Source organism: Ostrinia furnacalis, unplaced genomic scaffold (genome assembly GCF_004193835.3).
Source record: "Ostrinia furnacalis isolate ACB-3 unplaced genomic scaffold, ASM419383v2 OfSCF4362, whole genome shotgun sequence".
In the NCBI taxonomy this organism is placed as follows: Eukaryota; Metazoa; Arthropoda; class Insecta; order Lepidoptera; family Crambidae; genus Ostrinia; species Ostrinia furnacalis.
In genome coordinates, this window is record NW_021134601.1 from 65,914 (window position 1) to 84,728 (window position 18,815).

Sequence of the window (18,815 nt, forward strand, 5' to 3'; positions counted from 1 at the left end):
CGCGGTAGATTTGTGTTTACGTTTACTGTTCCCTTTTTTTGATAAAAGTTCTAATAAAATTAACTCAATTTTACCGTTTAAAATGCTTTAAATAATGTCTTACAAAGTTTTCAGTGCAACTGAATTATGGCAAGTGAGTAACTACCTACTAAATAACTTTTTCTGATGTTTACTCGGTGTTTACATAAAAGCTTTATTTTTTTCAGCGAGAAACCAGTTTTCCGTCTATTCCTACTTTTAGCCAAAGTCTAGACAGTTGCTTAGGCAGCAATGGAATCCAGTTAGGTTGCCTGACTGAATTACTTGGCCTTCCAGGCACTGGAAAAACACAGCTATGGTTTGTGTATTATAAGCTATTTTTTACCAATGTTTTGCTTGAATTTATCCTCCTGTACAATCTTCGTATTGTTTTATTGTACCTTGAAATGAGGATCTATTTAAAATTTCACCTGCTTTTTTTTAGTTTACAGCTTTGTGCCTCTGTCCAAATACCAAGTGTCTTAGGGGGACTGAATGCTGAAGCACTTTATGTTGATACCAATACAAATTTTACACCGCAAAGATTTAAAGGTGTAGTATTTTATAAATAATAAATTATCCATTCTAAACTACGTACTTATTGTTCTTACTGGTCATTATAATAATTTAACTGACTAGGAGCATAAGAGTTATGACTGATAAAAATGGCATGACATCACCTACTTTTTGACCTATTCTATCCTATTTGTATCCTAAAGTTATCAATAAATTATTACAGAAATAGTTTCTGCAAGCCAGACAAAATGCCAGCAACTTTTGGAGACTCCGATAGTATCAAACAAGGACCCACTGCACAGGTTGCACTACATAAATGCATTTGGACTCGAAAAGTTTTGTGCTACTATGTACAGAATGCCTTCAGTCATTGAGGACCATCCACAAGTAAGAATAAGTCTTATGTAATACAAAATATAAATATTTAGTCCATGTAGGTAGATTATTTCTATGTACAATATTTTAACGTTATGTCGTATATATTCAAGAATATTGTTATTAAAGACATAAATTGTTGATGATTTATTTCATATCTTACTAATATTATAAATGTGAAAGTTTGGATGTCATGATGTCTGGATGTTTGGATGTCATGATGTCTGGATGTTTGTTACTCTTTCACGCAAAAACTACTGAACGGATTTTGTTGAAACTTTACAGTATTACTGTTTATAACCCAGATTAACATATAAGCTATGACGATCTGTGACAAACTAAATTTCACACGGGTGAAACCGCGGGCAAAAGCTAGTCAATATATAAAGTTTTTATTATCCTCACGATATCATTGCCATAATTTTTACTTTTTTACTAAGAAAATAAATTAAAATAATTATTATTCAATTATCACACAAAAGGATGATGAAACAATTTATTATTTTAACTAAGTATTTAGTTATTAAAATTGTAATGTCTCATTGTTACAGATAAAGCTAATCGTAATAGACTCAATAACATTTCCATTCAAAGAGGGCATAACACCGAGTCAGAGAACTGGCTTGCTGTTCAGGCAGATGGCTGAGCTTCAGCGACTGGCAGTAGAAAAACAAATTGCAGTAGGTTTTTAAAATTGCCCTACACTAGCTTTCAATTTCTACACAGGTACCTCTTCTTCCATCATTCATTAAGTCACAGACCTAATTACCACTCCTTTGGGTCGCACAGTCGGGTAAATAGACCTTTGTAGCTAGATGGAATTCAAATACTATTTTAATTCAAACCTCCTGCCCGCGTCAATTTCGGTCTGCCACAAAGTTACGTTCGTTACATAAACAAATGCTATGTGCTTTATAACATACAGTGAATCTTTCTTCATTTAATAAAAGATTTACTTTTGTTGGTATACGAGAAGTACTATTTTTTTTACACTACGTCAATTAAACTCTTGCTCTTAGGTCGTAGTCAGCTGTGGTAGTCGTAGTCACAAACAAGATGAGCACTGTGTGGTAGGGCTGTTTACCAGTCGATACTAAGCTCGCGCTCTGTTCAATCAATCAGTAAACATTTAACCTCTTGGCCCCTAGGTCGTGGTCACAAATGAGATGAGCACCCGCGTAGGGCTGTCCACTGGCTCTATAGTCGGCGCCCTGGGCGACGCGTGGGCGCACCGCTGCAACACTCGCAGGATACTCTTAAATATTAGTCCTCTAGTCAATAAATAGGCGCGAATCTACGAGTTGTAACAGATCAAACGCATATATCTTTTTATGGGGCAATCTACTGCTCAAATGCAACAACTTTCACTATGGGAACAATGTCGAAATCTAAAAAAAAAATGCATTTTGCTGACTGATATTATTACACTAGCTTTCCGCCCGCGGCTTCGCCCGCGTGGAATTTTGTCTGTCACAGAAAAACTCTACCGCGCGCGTCCCTGTTTCAAAAACCGGGAATTTCATCAAAAATCGGTTCAGTGGTTTAGGCGTGAAAGAGAGACAGACAGACAGACAGAATTACTTTCGCATTTAAAATATTAGTATAGATTGGGATTTTTTTTTGTCCTAGGTAGTGGTTACAAATGAGATGAGCACCCGCGTAGGGCTGTCCACCGGGTCTATAGTCGGCGCCCTGGGCGACGCGTGGGCGCACCGCTGCAACACTCGCACGATACTCTTAAATATTAGGTAGTTCTTTTCAATAAATAGGCGCGAATCTACGAGTTGTAACAGATCAAACGCATATATCTTTTTATGTGGCAATCTACTGCTCAAATGCAACAACTTTCACTATGAGAACAATGTCGAAATCTAAAAAAAAATGCATTTTGCTGACTGATATTATTACACTAGCTTTCCGCCCGCGGCTCCGCCCGCGTGGAATTTTGTCTGTCACAGAAAAACTCTATCGCGCGCGTCCCTGTTTCAAAAACCGGGAATTTCATCAAAAATCGGTTCAGTGGTTTAGGCGTGAAAGAGAGACAGACAGACAGACAGACAGACAAAGTTACTTTCGCATTTATAATATTAGTATAGATTGGGATTTTTTTTTGTCCTAGGTAGTGGTTACAAATGAGATGAGCACCCGCGTAGGGCTGTCCACCGGGTCGATAGTCGGCGCCCTGGGCGACGCGTGGGCGCACCGCTGCATCACTCGAGTGCTGCTCTCAAGGGAAGGCTGTGAGAGGCGCGCGCTTTGTTTGAAGAGCAACTGTGGGGCTAACGCTGTGGGGAGGTTCAAGGTAAGACCTATATTGTATTCTCTTGCTCTTAGTGTAGTCACTAATGAGATGAGTACCCATTACCCATGGGCGTACCCAGCTTCTGGCCGAGGCGGGGCAAGTCAGATCTTTTAGGTCTAAAGACCAACTGTGGGGCCATTGCTGTGGGACGGTTTATGGTAAGATAGTATATTTATCCTCTTGCTCCTAGGGTAGACACTGATGAGATGCGAGTGACTCAAAACCCATGGACGTGCCCAGCTTCTGGCCTAGAGGGGGAAAGTCATACCCAGCTTCAGGCCTACGGGGGGTAAGTCAGATTTTTTTTAAGTTAGATCGTTTGACTTAGCTCCTTCAAAGCGACTGCTAGATTTCCAGGAGCATCTGAATGGTATATGTGAGCACCCGCGTAGGGCTGTCCACCGGGTCGATAGTCGGCGCCCTGGGGGATGCGTGGGCGCACCGCTGCAACACTCGAATGCTGCTCTCAAGCGAAGGCTGTGAAAGGCACGCGCTTTGTCTTACGAGCAACTGTGGGGCTAATGCTGTAGGACGGTTTAAGGTTGGTTCACTTTTATACCTACAGTCAGCGTCAAAAAGTTCGTGGCACCCAAAGTGGCCAAAAAGTTGACAACGCAACTTTATTCCAATTGTAACAAAGACACGTTGCGAAATTTTTGGCTACTTTGGTTGCAGTTCGAACTATTTGACCCTGACTATACTAGCTTCTGCCCGCGGCTTCGCCTGCGTGAATTTTGCAAACGAAGACTTGCGTCTCCCCCTTTCACCGTATAATAGAAAACCGAAAAAATACTACCCCATTTTTTCTGGGTCCCAAACTACCTCTGTAACTTCCATCTAAACCGGTTCAGCTGTTTAAGATTGAATATGTACCGTTCCTAGGTACATGTTCACATGTATTAATCATGTATCCCGAAAAACATTTGCAATGTATACTTGCATTGTTGTAATAATATTAGCATAGCGAAATGATTGACATCTGGCAAGGGGCCAGAGGAGGGCTTTCCTCGTATTACTTGCACATCTTGAAGTTCTGCCAATTTTTGTGACGTAAACCCGAGCGATTTGGGATAAAATGTTATCAGCACTCTGCGTTGAACTCCTTCTCGGCCTTGAGTTAGTTGTTTCAGCAGATATGATAGCATAGGTGTGATGAATTATTATAGGTTTTAGTCTTACCTAACTAATACTTACGTAGAGTGCACTTACCTGGAATAAGTTTACCTACGACTGAACTAAAGCCTATGAGACAAATGCAGTGTAAAGTCGGGCGACATCTTTTGCGATATGTGTGGTCTTTCAGTAAATACTAAAGCATAAAACATAATATAGATAGGTAACCATCTTGTCCATAAAAGAGTTTAAAACTTGTTTGACCATATAAAATATGTTGTTGCAGATAACAGAAGAAGGAATTCGGGATGTAGACTAAGTAAAATCAATAAAACAACCATTGAACATACATACTTCAAGTAATGTTTATTGTAAATATGTATTGTATATCGTAAACAAAACTAGAGCACCAATAAATATCTCATTTCATAAAAATATCAAGCTTTTATTTCAATAACAATTAATACAGTGTAAAGGCAGTTTCAATATCGGAACTAGAACATTGCAAGGCAGACATTCAACAACTGTAGCACTATTATGCTTCTACGACACTAGAGTAAGTAAAACTCGTTTGTAGTCTCCCTTCGTATCATCCTGCAAAATATGACACCGTTGTACTTTGAAACTTCTCGGGGCCGAATCATGTTATTTAACTGCATGCATGCCAAGCTCAACAAAATACACATATAAAAATAATTTCGTTTCATAGAGTTTATTTTGCAGGATTAAGCACAAAGTGTGACTAGCACTCTCTTGAAGTCACCCGTGAGGTCATCCTGTGAACAACACGGAATACCGACTCTGTAGCGTCAACAAAATAAAACCAAAAAGAAACTGGCCCATAATTTGTAATTTCAATCCATTCACAAAACGTGCATTGGTGTAAGCATGAGATTATCCACGTTATTCTTATAGTAGCTTAAATTAATATAAAAAATAAAATGTCTTTAAATAAAATGCAACAGTAAGTGTGTACTCGTTTACAAAAATAAATAAATTTAAACATCACAAAGTTAAGTGTTACATTAATGTTGCTTGTAAACTCGTAATACTGAGTGTTTACGGTGTCTAGTAACACAGTGTAGAAAGGAGAAGGCCGATCGGACCTCCTAAGACCTCCTGAAAAATACGGAACAACTACTGTAACTAGCGTAAAACGTACACTCGACCACTACCTTCATGCATAGACAACACGAAGCAGTTAGCTACTGTGCGAAATGAGTGAGTAAGAAGCAAAATATACAGATCTCGTGAGATTAAATTACAACCGATTCGAAGCTGAGATTCACGCATCGAAAACAAACTCATGAAAACCTAAACGAGTTTGTCATCCATGCGTAGTACCTATCAGATCACTTAACAACCTAACGAATTGACAAACATAACTTAAAAGTATTGGAAATAGGTGGTTATGCAATCGTTGGCAGCCTGACCACTCAGCTCACAATCTATTCGATAAGGGTCAATAAAGCCTTCCTGTAATCCCCTGAGGTGTCATCCTGCAATCAAAATGGACCACTATTCTAAACTAATGTCAAGGGTAAACTAAATTCACAAAATAATACGTAAAACATCATTTAGGTATTGTTATGACAGATTTGGAAACAGATCACAAAGCAATTTGTTATCTTTGAACCACATTTTTAACACCTTTGATTGAATGATGAACGAATTTCGTGCTATTTACAATATATTACAAATTCCATTATGTACGAATAATAAAAAGATCTGTATAATAAATTCATTAATAAGAGTGTAGTTAGGAAAGTATAGAAAGTGATAGGGCATGATTTATAAATCCTAAAGCAAATTTTATTGTCATGCTTATTAAATAAGCCTACTATAAGTATCAAGAATATTTAATCTTCTGAATATACTAGAAACTATGGGTCAGTTTCATGAAAATTGTGTAATATTGATACGAAAATATGTGATATTCTGTTACGTTAGTCTAAAATTCTTCATGCCGTTAGTGTACAACGTGTAATTCGAATGCGTTGTTAACTTTAATGAACAATATAGCAATGGCTAATATAGTTAGCATCGCATGGTGGTGGAAAATGGACGTTAGTCAAAATAATGTATTTTTCAATAAAACATATAAAGCATGATTAATATAGGTACACAAATAACCTAAGTTATCCCAACACATAAAGTAAAATGTTTCTTAATGGGTAAGTAATAAAGTGAGGAATGACTTACAGCGATCCAGCTGTCAAGGGTCTTTCCGTATTTGTCGAGGAAGGCCTGCTTGATGTCTCCGAGGTCGATTTCGGAGCGGCTGACCACGATTCTGATGAGGGTCTTGTCGTTGGTGCCGAGGCCCTTCATTGAGTAGTACAGGCGTTCAGCGAAGAAACCAACCTTGCTCTTGACGCACTTTACTGGAAGGTTGAAAACAGATTGTTAATGTTAGGTACTGGACACGTTAGAGATGGTTTTAATTTTGGCGGGCCTACAAAAGGGTAAAATGTTATTCACGGTTAGATTTCACCGTAAATTCAGTTGGAAATTTTAAGGTTTATAAAATTATAGACAAATGTCTATCAGCATTGCGGAAAAAATGAATGACCATGCGGTTTAAGTTTCCTGTCGTATGACCTTGCTGCGATTGTTTTAGATATTTCATTTTATATGCATAGGCCGCTAATGCTAAAACTATGTAGTGTATTGAGTGGTACCTAATAAATCTGGGCCATGATCGTGAACTCATTGATGTATGAACTAAGTATGCCTAAAAATAGTTATGACAGGTACCGAATATAGTAGCGGCTCACGCACCTGACGCAATTTGTATGAGGTAAACAATAAAAAATACTATGATGGTCAACCAACACTAGGTACCGTAGGCAATATAGATTGTGTATGAGTGATGTAAACGTTCCGCAATTTACAAAATTAGGCCTAAGCATTCCCAGCGGGTTTTATACACGAAATTATAACTGCTCCTATCCAATATTATTGCAGGTTTAATAATATGGCCTGGTTCAGACGCGCAACAACCGTGCGGTTTCTGAGTTTGGTGATGCACTTAGGAGTAAACAACGCTATTATTATTATCCGATCCAGGCCTTATTGTTTATTACGTTACTTGACCTTGGCAAACATGCAATGAACAACACGCATCATCTTATTTTTATTAAAACCAAGCATTATGGGTGTAAAAATGCTTTAAAACTCTCTCGACAATTTGTATCACGTAAGTAAGTATATCTCTTTTCAACATTCTAATTGAGATCTAGGTAGTTGTAGGACCTACATAGAATAAGTTGTCTTACCAATAGCCAGCATGCCCTTCTCAACGCTTCCAGAGAACTCCTTTTTGATGGACTCCTCGATGTCCTTTCCAGTTAAAGCCTCATATTCTGCGAAGATCTGAAAGTTACAAAGTTCTCGTTAACTTTCGGCACCATGGTTCTCTACTTTTTTATAAACAGTGTAAATCTGACTGGAGTCACTTCGTGGACATAATATTGATAGGTACGATCATTGTATCATGAATTTATGATGGCTTCTAGATTTAACACACCCGAAGTACGGTCGTAATCGTAATTACGAATGCAAAAAACATGGTTTTGTGCTGAAGGATGCCAGGGAAAACATGGGTGAACATGACCATTCTAATATTTACAGCTGCCGCCTACTTACAGTTGTTTTTGACAGTTATAGTGTATGACCTATGTAGTAGACCCATCATTATTGTCTTCAATCGTCGTGGTAATAAAAGGTAGCCAAGGGCGTATGTCGAACGAACCCTGAATAATTGATACAGAATCAATTATGTACGCATATTATCAACATGCCGTATGAGTCAGTTCTGTAACTTTGACTGGGCACTGTTGCAATTAAGTAATATGAGTGTGTGCATGTTATTACACTGATCTGATATCATATTTAATATTAGTATTTAAACAATTGTGATTAAGTAGTCAAGTGCATGCATAATATTTCACAGAAGAAAACTGAATAGGTAGATACTTTTGTGGACTTTCTTCTTACTGAATTTATCATCGATTCAACTTCATTATTGGTAATTTTATGTGCTTCATGTTTTTTCCTTAAGTAAGTAGGTATGTTATGTAGCCCTACTTAGTTATGCAACCTGATTATACTTCCATTTGCTTCGCTTCACATTTGTGAGCTAATGCACTGTTTTTCAAGAATTTCAAGTGGCATTATCCGGCACATTGATCTGCTATTACGAGTTACCATGCGATTGGAAGTAAGTTGCAAGAAAATAAAGTCTGATTATGTATGCGCATTTTAAACAGCCAGACAAATAATAAGTCGCTTAAAGAAATTCATAACTGAATCATACCGCGCCAGAACAGAACTGCATTCCTATTTATTTAATAAGTATTATTAAGTATTTAAAATATATGATTCATATTTAAATACTTAATTATTTACTATAACGTGCTGTAAGTAACTGTCTACGAAACACCCACCGGTGATTTAAAATAAGATAACCAGCAATTAAACTGCCCACACATATTACCTATAAGCCTCTTTTCCAATGTTAACTTTTGTTCAACCAATAGGTTCTTACTTCAAAACTAAGATCGCTAACTTCGGAGTTACTTATGTAGCTTTTCTTACCTTCGTATTTTAGCTTGATTAACCGGTGCTTAATCTAAAATGCTATCTCTTTCTGTCCTCACCTGTCTAAGCTGTTGGTACGAGCGGGTGATAAGGATGGAGTTGAAGACGGACTCGTCAGTGCCCCACTGTCCCTCTCCCGCGTTGGCCAGGGCCTCTGCATCAGCCTTAATACGTAATTACTTGATTCTATCTCTTTCTGTCCTCACCTGTCTAAGCTGTTGGTAAGAGCGGGTGATAAGGATGGAGTTGAAGACGGACTCATCAGTGCCCCACTGTCCCTCTCCCGCGTTGGCCAGGGCCTCTGCGTCGGCCTTAGCGGCACCCTCGTCTACACCCTGGTTCTCGTCGCGGTTGGCCATGCAAAGAGACACGCACAGCCTCTTAAAGTGGCCTGATGTGTCGCCCTTCAGGTCTGATTCCAGGCTCTTGTTATACACTGGAAAGGAAATTCGGTTGAAACTGATGGCCACGTAAAGTTAAAATAAATGCGAGGTATAGTCGGAACATGCATCAAAGTTGTAAGGTTTTCATATTCCGTTGTTGTTCAAGCCACGATAGCCGAACGGTGAAGGGGTCGGACTGGCCGACTCTTCATCCGCGTGTGCAAAAACAAATTATTCTTTTAGATTAATAAAAAATCCGTTGCGGTGCAACGCGACATGCCCTATTAGCTTACATCGGTTAATCTGTGGAGCTAGATAGCTACTTACCACAGTATACATAACTCACTTAGGCATGTTCAATTAACGATTAAACCGGCTTGTGTAGGTCGTAAAGTGTGTAGGACAATACTCTCATACGCCAGTCACGAATGCAATGTAGGTAAGTAAATGCTTTAAATGACGGCTGTTATATTTGTTTAGCCAAAGTAGGTAAATTAATATTGCACTGTGCACACGAGTGTATCGAGGATACCTGAGACCAAAGATATTAAACCTTTATTATGTGAACCGTAGAAAAACAAATAAGTAACAATTAAATATTCCTAACGGCCAGTCTCTAGAGTCTAGGAAACATTCAAGCAAAAAAAAAACGAATAATTTTCTCCAATAGGTAGTTTCTAATTTTGTAGGTCATTTCTTAAGATATAAAACGAGCAATTATGAATCATCTCGCTGACTATTCATCAAACCATGTCATTAACAAGGCGTGTTTGACCGATGATGACTAACCAATTGTGACTTCAATAAACTTTGAATAAACTGCCTCAACGACCACCGATAACGCGATGACCTCGAGGAAAATTACTCGTACTCGTCAACCGCTACATGATTTGGATCAGTCAAAATATGACGGAACTTCCTCTTAAATCTAACAGGACCAGATACAACGGTTAAATATAGCATCGCCATCTTTTAATAGACTATCCAGCGTAGGTAACGTGTATTTAAACTCGTGTTATAGTGATTTTTAATAACAATTTCATTTACTTGCTCTGAACGATGGAAAACACACCCAAGGAGTGCCGTATCATATTGTTGACAACAACGTGGGTACCTAATCATAAGTAGTAGGTACTTAAATAGATCCTAACAAATCATTTTACAGTTCACGTACTTACTTAGGTAATACTAGGGCACTATTTAAGTTGTGAGCCTTGACAACATAACGTGTTGTTAGACGACATCTGATACTTTTAATGAAAAGTTTGACATTTTTGACTACAACCTTATTCAAAACTTTTTATCATTTGAGCACGTTTTGTATTATTAACATTGAATTGAAAATTATCTTGACTACAAAAACATGGAATTGACTTGCGGAAATTTTCGCGCGAAGATTTATTATGACTTTCGACGTGGTTATTCAATACAAAACTGAAGCGGTCAGCTAAATTTCACTTTTGGTGATAAAGATCTATCCTTTACCATTGTAAAACGCTAGTTTAAAAAGTATAATATTGTATGTCATTGGCTCACCAGTGAACTTTGCGAAAGTCGTCCAAAATGACTACTTGTGGCGGAAAACATTGATGTTGTCAGAAAAATTGAAGAGAAACCTCGTCATGTGATATATTGTAGGATTGAGATAATCCTAGGCATTAATTCCACTAGCAGTAATAAAATATTGTATGACCATATTATGGTTAATACGTTTTTTTCTCGCTGGATGTCACACAATTTTTCAAACGCTCAATAGGACGCTTGGGTCGTTTAATCCTTGGAAATGTTTGATAAATACGTTTAAAAAGCTGTAAAAGCCGTTTTTAAAATTGTGACAGTTGACGAATTAAGGATCTATGTATAATAATCCTGAAAATAAACAGCTATCGACTATGGAGGTGTTTTAAGATGAACCAATTCCAACAAAAGTCCCATGCGCTCGGAACACTTTGAAACTTACGGTCGCCTATTTTTCCGAAATATCCGATTATATGACAGAAACGTTACTAGAGAAATTTAGATGGTTAATTCTTAATAGTAAACAGCCACTTTTTTCCATAAGTCTTCAGTTTAATAAAGGAAACTGACCAGCATAGTCGAATCGCCATTCGTGACGAAAATGTGAGCTTTTACACGTCTGGTCAAACAACTGACTATTTGAACACTCAAAATATGAAATAAACAGGTCCAACGCTACGAAATTCTTGCTTGGAATCTAAACACTTCTTTTGGTACCCATATATTAAAATTAAACGCGTGAACAGCGATTTATGTAGCCAGAAGCAACTGTCGGTGCGGTCAAAAACCATGCTTTGGAGGTGCCTCAAGCTGAGTGGAAAAAATGCTATGAAAAGTGTTTTAGACACATTAAAAAGTACATAAATCATGAAAGACAATACCAATAAACGCAATCAATACCATTTTAATAATAAACTACTTTGTTTTCATAGTTAGGCTCACAACTTAAATAGTGTCCCACGTAAATAAGTTTCGCGTATTAGAAGTGGGGCGTAATAAGAGCCGCGATCGCTGTATTTAAACGTCAAATATACTCACGCTGTTCGTAGAAAGCAGAGATAGTCCTGATGCCGTAGTTGGAGAGAGTGCACAGGATCTCGATGATGGCTTCCTCATCAGTCCCCATCCCGGCAACGGCGTCGTGGAGCTCCTTGGCGTAGAAGTGGGGCAGGGGCGTCATGAGAGCCACGATCACGTTCTCCAGGTTGCCGGTGAGCTCGCTCTTCAGCTCGCTGATCAGATCCTGGAAGAATGTTGAAAAGTTAGTCTAATAACAACTGCAGACTAGAAATGATGTAGAGATTAAGTTCCAAGTTTTCTTTGATGCGGATTTCGGCCCTTACGCGGGCAGCGGCGGGTTAAACGCACGCAGAACGGAAAATGCGTGTGGAAATCCGTATCACATGGAAAAGCTGAAAAAGGCACTAGAAGTGGTAAGTAAGTACATTGTAATATAGGCTATACAGGTTTAGGTATATCCAGTATCAAGTTGACAAAGGCTTCATTTTAAAAAGGCTTAAACCTACACAGAAAATTGTCCTGAAATTGGATCTATTTTGTCCGCCCTTAAACACGACACCTAGTTCAGCTGTGCTTTTGTTTTGACTTTAAAACTTGTTTTTGTATGCACGAAAAAATCGTGCTTGAAAATTTTTCGATTGTTAACAACCCAGTCTAATGTAACATAGTACTCGTTTTATCTAATTAATCTAGACAACCTGTACCTACTAATGTCGTAATTAGGCAGGCATGCAAAATAGTTGACACCGAAAACATACGCGGAACAAAAATAAAACATGCATAATCTAGCATTGTTTGTTTTTTAGTTCGGACAATTTAAAACAACGCGACGCCCACTAAGTAAGTATTTGCTCACACGCTTGGTATTGGGAGAAGAACCTGGGACTTCTTTGCTTCATAGATTCGCGTAAATGCTTTAGTTTCCATGCTTTAGTCATTTATTTTTATTATTAAGTACTTTACTTATTACTAATTTATTGATGTACGAGTAAAATCTAAGTTAATTGAGTAAATTATTGAAAGTTTCAATATTTATTTGAAATCTATGTTGAGTAATTTTTCTAGTTAAGAATATTAATCATAACAAGCAGTGTCTGTACGGGACAGGCGGTTATGGATGAGCAGATAAAGTTGGTAGATAAATAGTAATCCGATTAACAAACAGCATTATGAAGGTATACATTGTTATTGTTAGACATGTTGTTAGAGGTAGAGGTAGGTAGGTAACTTATCAGATTGAAAATTATAATTCCTTTTAACGTTATAAGCGGAACACACGCTAAGACAACAGTAGGTACAATAACTCATTGTAGTAAGTTACAATACTCTAGTTATCTCGGAAAATGAAATTCTAACGAATATATTAATTTTCAAATACATAAAAATATTTAACCTTTTAACCGCCAACGACGTCGACGCGACGCTGACGGCGAAGTAGTCTATGACATTTATAATTCGTTCGAACGTACAATATAACCGTGTGGTTTGGTTTTATTTAGTTCATTGTTCGTTATTAGGCGTCAATGCAAATGCACAAATAGACACAGTTACCTACGTTCGCATTTTCTATTAGGACGATAAAACCCAGTAAGTACTTAACTACTATTTAAACAAAACTGTTGAACATCGTTAGCGCGAATAACTGGCTGTTGTGAAACGTCCAAGTGTCTTTCACAGTCATAATAGGCACAAAATTAATTTATTACAATCGTTTACTATTATCCTTGTTTTAATTAGTATTTCGGTATTTAAAACGTTAACAATGGATAAATACGTTGATACGTTTATGATAAAAATAACGAGTTACATACTATAGTTTGAGCTGATTAGATAGGTTTAAATAAAATAATACCAGGCCTCCGTCACTCGCCTATGCCGGCCGAGATAATTACCTACAGCGCGCGACAACTTCAAGTTGCAAATCAGTCAGGGCCGCCACGCGCCTGTTTGCACACGCGTATCTATACACGCTCGGTCGATCATAGTCGCAATCAAGGTTTATTGTTCCAACAGCACTGTTATTCTTCTTTAATGAAAAATTGTAATATTTAGGAATAATAATTAACTGTAGTGATTTAAATAATAAAAAAAAAACTACACTTTTTAAATAATATATTATTTTGAAATACTTATGACAAAAAACTATAGCAAAAAATTATTTTAGCTAATAAAAACATTAACTTTACTTCAACGTGTCTATTTTCCGACACTACACCTTTTAAAACTGTTTGTTTAATTTCGAATTATCGCAACACTGAAGTTTATTAATAGGTACTTTAGAGATGGTACGATTATACAAACTCCACTAGATTAAAGTTTTCTAATCGTAAATACAATAAATGTTTCTTAAAATTAAGTTTTTATTTATTTTGCTTTGCTCATTAGATTAATTTTATTAATCTAAGCTTTGCTCATACAACCCTGACGCTTGAGCGGTGACGTAGATCAATTCTAAACACAAAAAAATGCGCTCTTGTGAGCGTAGTAGTAAGGTGCGATTTCGAATGCACCATGTGCGTTGGATATTTTGCATTATTATTATTACCGTTAAAATGTCGGCATCTGATCCTACACAAAGGAGTGCAATTTCTGTTGCTACTATTATGTATTCTGTGATAATACTACAACGAGTAACTATACATATAATTAAACCACAGTTTTGGGTAATTAAACAAATTAAAACTTGAAAGTATAATAGGTACTAATACATAGAAATAACACCAGTTATGGTCATGTACTCAAATGTTTCTTTTCAGAGGGAATCGAACCCGCGACCTCTGATAATTATTGCAATTCGTAGTCTAACCACTGGGCCAGGCCAGGCTGAAAATAGTATTTATTAAGTATGATATGGAATATTCTGCTTTCTTCAAGATACTCAGAGCTATTTGGCTTAGGAGGGGCACGTTATTTACACATTATCTGACTAGATATACCTCATAATAGCTTTATCATTTCGCTGTCATGTGCAATGTAAACAAATGTGATAAGATAGCAAATTCTTGTTTGACACATGTTTTTTGCGAAAGTCTTTATGTTGAGTGCTTGATTACTATAGCTTATTTATAATTTTTTATAATAAAAGGTTCTGATTTTTATCAATTTACTGATTTATATGGAATTTTCCCATTAGATATTACCTACCTAGATAGGATAGGGTTGGCGAGACTATGAAATGTTGTTTTCAGGGACTTGAAAAGAGACAACAATGTTTAAGTCTTTGTTTTGGTTTAAAAGGTTAAATAAATAACAATCTTAACCTTATGAAATATGTTGACATTTAAGAGTTATGATAAGAATGTACTTAGTGCAGCCCAAATCTTTAAAGTTGAATTTTTTTGTGTTGTTCAATCGTTTTTTCATTGACATTACAGTTACATTCAATTCTGATTTACCTACTCCGACTAAAGGGCACTTGCTGCCACACAACGAAAACACAGTTCAGTTTAATTTTAATGACAAATGGCAATGTTCTCGCACACACGCGATGTGCCCAGGGAAATCAATTACGAGTACCAAAGTACACCTAAAAAAATGTCCACCAAATCACAATAACAAAACTCAGCCAGCCATTTTTTGTGCAGCAGTCAGTTAATCATTTGCCCTCGACACTCGACAGTCAGGAAGCGGCACACAAAACAGTTCCTCTAAGACTTGATGGAGTGAATCAACGATGACTCAGGCGAGTGGCAAGGTCTTTACCGTGAGATTCTGAATGTTCTTTGATAACATCAGCTCCAAGGTGGCAGTTTAACGAGGAAACCCTTACCTTACCTCCTAACTACTGGAAGTTAAAGTTCAAATTTGCGTGCACCAAAAGTAGAAAGGACAAACAATGGTAATTACTATGACATCATACTCAAAAAATACTAATCGATTACCTTTGAAGTAATTTCATAAGATAAGTAGTAAAGTTAGTCTCAACATGTACATTTTCTGACACTAGTGGTGGTTGTTACGTAGGTTCAGATATATTTTATTGTTTGTGCTTTCGTAAAAATATGATTCACTTAAGTAATTGTAGGTCGTTGGACGATCAATCATTTTAACCAATGAAAGTCAAAACAGTTGATACACTGTTTGCCTTATCTTTTGTACCTTTGACTTATCATACTCGTATAAATAATATGTCCATCATACTCGTATAAATAATAATGGAAAGGAAAATTATTACCTTTCGTGAATCATTTTTACAGGCAATAACCTGTAAAAACCCAGGAGCGAGTAATCTATAAATAAACCCGGTACGATGAAGCTGTTATCTACTAACTGAACCAGGAATTCCATGCGGTGAAAAATGAAAAATTTCCACGTTCAGTAATTTCCACTTTCTATGGTTGAAATAATATTTAGAATTTCGGAGTATGCTTATTTACCCAGGAACTTCGCAAGACATTATTTTAGTAACAAGTCGTACTACTTAAATTGCCTTTTACTTTTTCAAATGCTGGGTTGCACTATCTTACTTTAGCTTTAACAAACGTCAAAAGTCTATCAAACGCCATTCAATAAACATGTTACCGGAACAGGTATAGTCACGGTTAGAATAAGTTAGTGCAACTCTAACAGTTTTAGAACCTTACCTTTCCATAGTTAGTCTTGAAGGTTTCGGCGATCTCCAGCCGCTGGACGATGCCTCTGCGGCACAGCACGTCGATGATGGCCTTCTCATCGGTGCCGAAGCCCTTCATGGCCTTGCGGAGGGTCTCCGCATCTGCCGCCGGGTCAAAGGGCTCCGCCGGGTACACCGTGGGGGTGCACTGGAAAAAGCAGTTGGTTAGAAAAGATCGAATACATAGCTCGTAGAGACGATGGCCGTTGGGGCAGGAAAGTTCTCGAGTGGCGACCACGGGCTGGAAAACGTAGCGTGGGCAGGCCTCCTACTAGGTGGACCGACGATCTGGTAAAGGTCGCGGGAAGAGCCTGGATGCGGGCAGCGCAGGACCGTTCATTGTGGAAAACCTTGGGGGAGGCCTTTGTCCAGCAGTGGACGTCATTTGGCTGAAACGAACGAACGAACGAACAATAGAAGCGGAAAAACAAGTCGGTTAGGAAAGGTCCAGGACAATAGAAGCTGAGATGAGGTTGCACTGTCTGTGTTTTCCATGAGGTGTCGTTGTGGAAATCCTTGGGTGAGGCCTTTGTCCAGCAGTGTCATTTGAAACGCATGAACGTGCTACGTTCTATCTTATATTAATTAGTACTTATGTAAATCTGAGTCGACAAACAAGGGCGTTAGGTCTATCTTAAAAATTGAAACTAGGAAGAACCTATAGGTATAGAAACCTTCAGAGAGTTCAACTGGAATCGAAAGCGATTTTAAAAGTCTGATGCTTCAAAAATCCACATGAAATGTTACTTCGGGACCTAAGGCGTTAAAATCAGCGTTTAGGAAATATTTTAATCTCATTTCGGTGGAACATTATGAATCACAAATTACAAAAACATTTTGATGGTGCTACAAAAAACGGAACAATTGCAAATTCATATTTTCCTGTAAGGTTTCTGTGTCATCCTGGACATGCTAGAGTAGGTAATTCCTCGAATTTTTCCATTAGCCTAATGGCTGGGCTAGACACTTCAGCTTAGTTTTAAGTACTTAGCTTACTTTCTACTTGTAGGTATTCTATGTATAATCGTTGATAGATTTCTACTTTGCATTATTAACTTCAATACATTCACGATTAAAACAAAAGATAAAAGTGGAGGGCGGAATTTCGAAGTCGTTCGTGTCGGTAATTTTATTTCCATGGCGTTCAAGATGCACCAAAAATAGCGGCATTAGCTTTTGAATGCACATGCAGCGAAACCGGTTGGACTAAATTCAGGTTTACGCCATAAAAACTGAATGGCTTTGGAGTAAATTGCGGATTGGTTTGCGTGCTAGCATGCTACAAAACCCATTACTGTTGTTTTGTGGGCTATTGGGGTGGTTTGTTTATGAAACCTATGGTTTTCCCAGGTCAATCGATCAACTTTTAAATCGTATCAATAAAGTTATCAAAATACAGATTTTGTAATTTACTTACTAGGTCTACTCAAATTGTTAATCATCAATTTAAAATGACTGTCTGTTAACGGGTTAACGGAAATACAGCTACGCACGATAGTAAAATGTGGGTAGAATACAAAAGTGCATTCAACTAAGTAATGCGGTCCATCGGGATGCAGGTCGCGGGATGAAGACAGACTGTAATATGGGACTTCAAATGTTTAAATACTTAGCTGGCAATTATTATTTAAGGAATATTTTAGAATAATTGAAAAAACAAGATTGTAATGAACGCAGTTACTACCTACATCCGGTTTCAATTATACCGCAAGAATAAGGGGGGTTTCAAATAAAATATCGAAAGAAAACGATGTTTTTTAACTGTTTCGGAACATCTTTTTGGATTAATTTCACACAAACCAGCCCACTTAACAACCTCACCGCGAAGGATGACATCATCTCGTGAGAGAATCGATAGCTACAGCTTTGCACAAACACATTAGTAGGTAGGTGGTAAAACTCACCTTGTACGGGTAATACTGCTGGCCACTCATTTTGGAGATTCCTAGAACGAAAAACTAGCGTTAAAAATGGATTTAAACAAACAACTTTCACGTATTTGCTATAAATACAACGTAAATGCGTGCCGGCTTGCGGTAGCGCGGTAACAAACACCCGAAGTGAGCACCAAACATGAGCCGGTTCTAACCTTCACTTTAAATTGTTATAAAAACTAAGTATTTTTTTAAACTTTTCAAGATTTGATGAATGATAGAGTTTTGATTATAATGCTAATAACAGCTGTATTAGGTGTAGAAAAGTACGTACTTTTTTTTAGTAATGTAGACACGCCCAAACAACCCACAAAGCGCAAACTCGGATCGCGACTAGAATGAAGCCGGGCGCTGGCGGTCGCCTCGTATCGCTCACGCTTGCCTCTCGCTCCCAGGGGTAATCAACCTTTGGGTGTATAAAA

At 37.7% G+C, this 18,815-nt stretch overlaps 2 protein-coding genes across 6 annotated transcripts; one reads left to right on the plus strand and one right to left on the minus strand.

The window, feature by feature from the left end:
• The first annotated feature begins 2 nt into the window (after positions 1-2).
• Positions 3-4,813, plus strand: LOC114359384 (DNA repair protein RAD51 homolog 3). Of its 2 annotated transcripts, XM_028313770.1 has the most exons (7): positions 3-133; positions 207-337; positions 464-570; positions 758-921; positions 1,461-1,589; positions 3,029-3,211; positions 4,611-4,813. In XM_028313770.1, exons 1-7 carry the CDS (start codon positions 95-97, stop codon positions 4,641-4,643), a joined length of 786 nt encoding a protein of 261 aa, XP_028169571.1. In that variant the 5' UTR covers positions 3-94; the 3' UTR covers positions 4,644-4,813. The 2 variants fall into 2 exon arrangements, with proteins under 2 accessions (XP_028169571.1, XP_028169570.1); XM_028313769.1 differs by lacking the exons at positions 3,029-3,211; positions 4,611-4,813 and adding an exon at positions 2,058-2,259.
• On the minus strand, positions 4,665-18,776 carry AnnIX (Annexin IX). Of its 4 annotated transcripts, none has more exons than XM_028313768.1 (8): positions 18,668-18,776; positions 18,364-18,404; positions 16,431-16,607; positions 11,866-12,070; positions 9,133-9,362; positions 7,603-7,699; positions 6,527-6,708; positions 4,665-4,918 (listed from the first exon to the last, which is right to left on the minus strand). In XM_028313768.1, exons 2-8 carry the CDS (start codon positions 18,391-18,393, stop codon positions 4,868-4,870), a joined length of 972 nt encoding a protein of 323 aa, XP_028169569.1. In that variant the 5' UTR covers positions 18,394-18,404; positions 18,668-18,776; the 3' UTR covers positions 4,665-4,867. The 4 variants fall into 4 exon arrangements, with proteins under 4 accessions (XP_028169569.1, XP_028169566.1, XP_028169568.1 ...); XM_028313765.1 differs by having other exon boundaries at positions 4,862-5,100; XM_028313767.1 differs by lacking the exon at positions 4,665-4,918 and adding an exon at positions 5,171-5,443.
• Between the last annotated feature and the right edge of the window lie 39 nt (positions 18,777-18,815).

Excerpts from the sequence above, each read along its gene's own strand:
- LOC114359384 (XM_028313770.1), top strand. The coding sequence starts at position 95 with ATGTCTTACAAAGTTTTCAGTGCAACTGAATTATGGCAA. Across the intron at positions 922-1,460 it reads TCATTGAGGACCATCCACAA|ATAAAGCTAATCGTAATAGA; the intron begins GTAAGAATAAGT and ends TCATTGTTACAG. Across the intron at positions 1,590-3,028 it reads CAGTAGAAAAACAAATTGCA|GTAGTGGTTACAAATGAGAT; the intron begins GTAGGTTTTTAA and ends TTTTTGTCCTAG.
- AnnIX (XM_028313768.1), bottom strand. The coding sequence starts at position 18,393 with ATGAGTGGCCAGCAGTATTACCCGTACAAG. Across the intron at positions 9,363-11,865 it reads CTCTGCTTTCTACGAACAGC|TGTATAACAAGAGCCTGGAA; the intron begins GTGAGTATATTT and ends TTTCCTTTCCAG. Across the intron at positions 6,709-7,602 it reads GAAGGGCATGCTGGCTATTG|TAAAGTGCGTCAAGAGCAAG; the intron begins GTAAGACAACTT and ends TCAACCTTCCAG.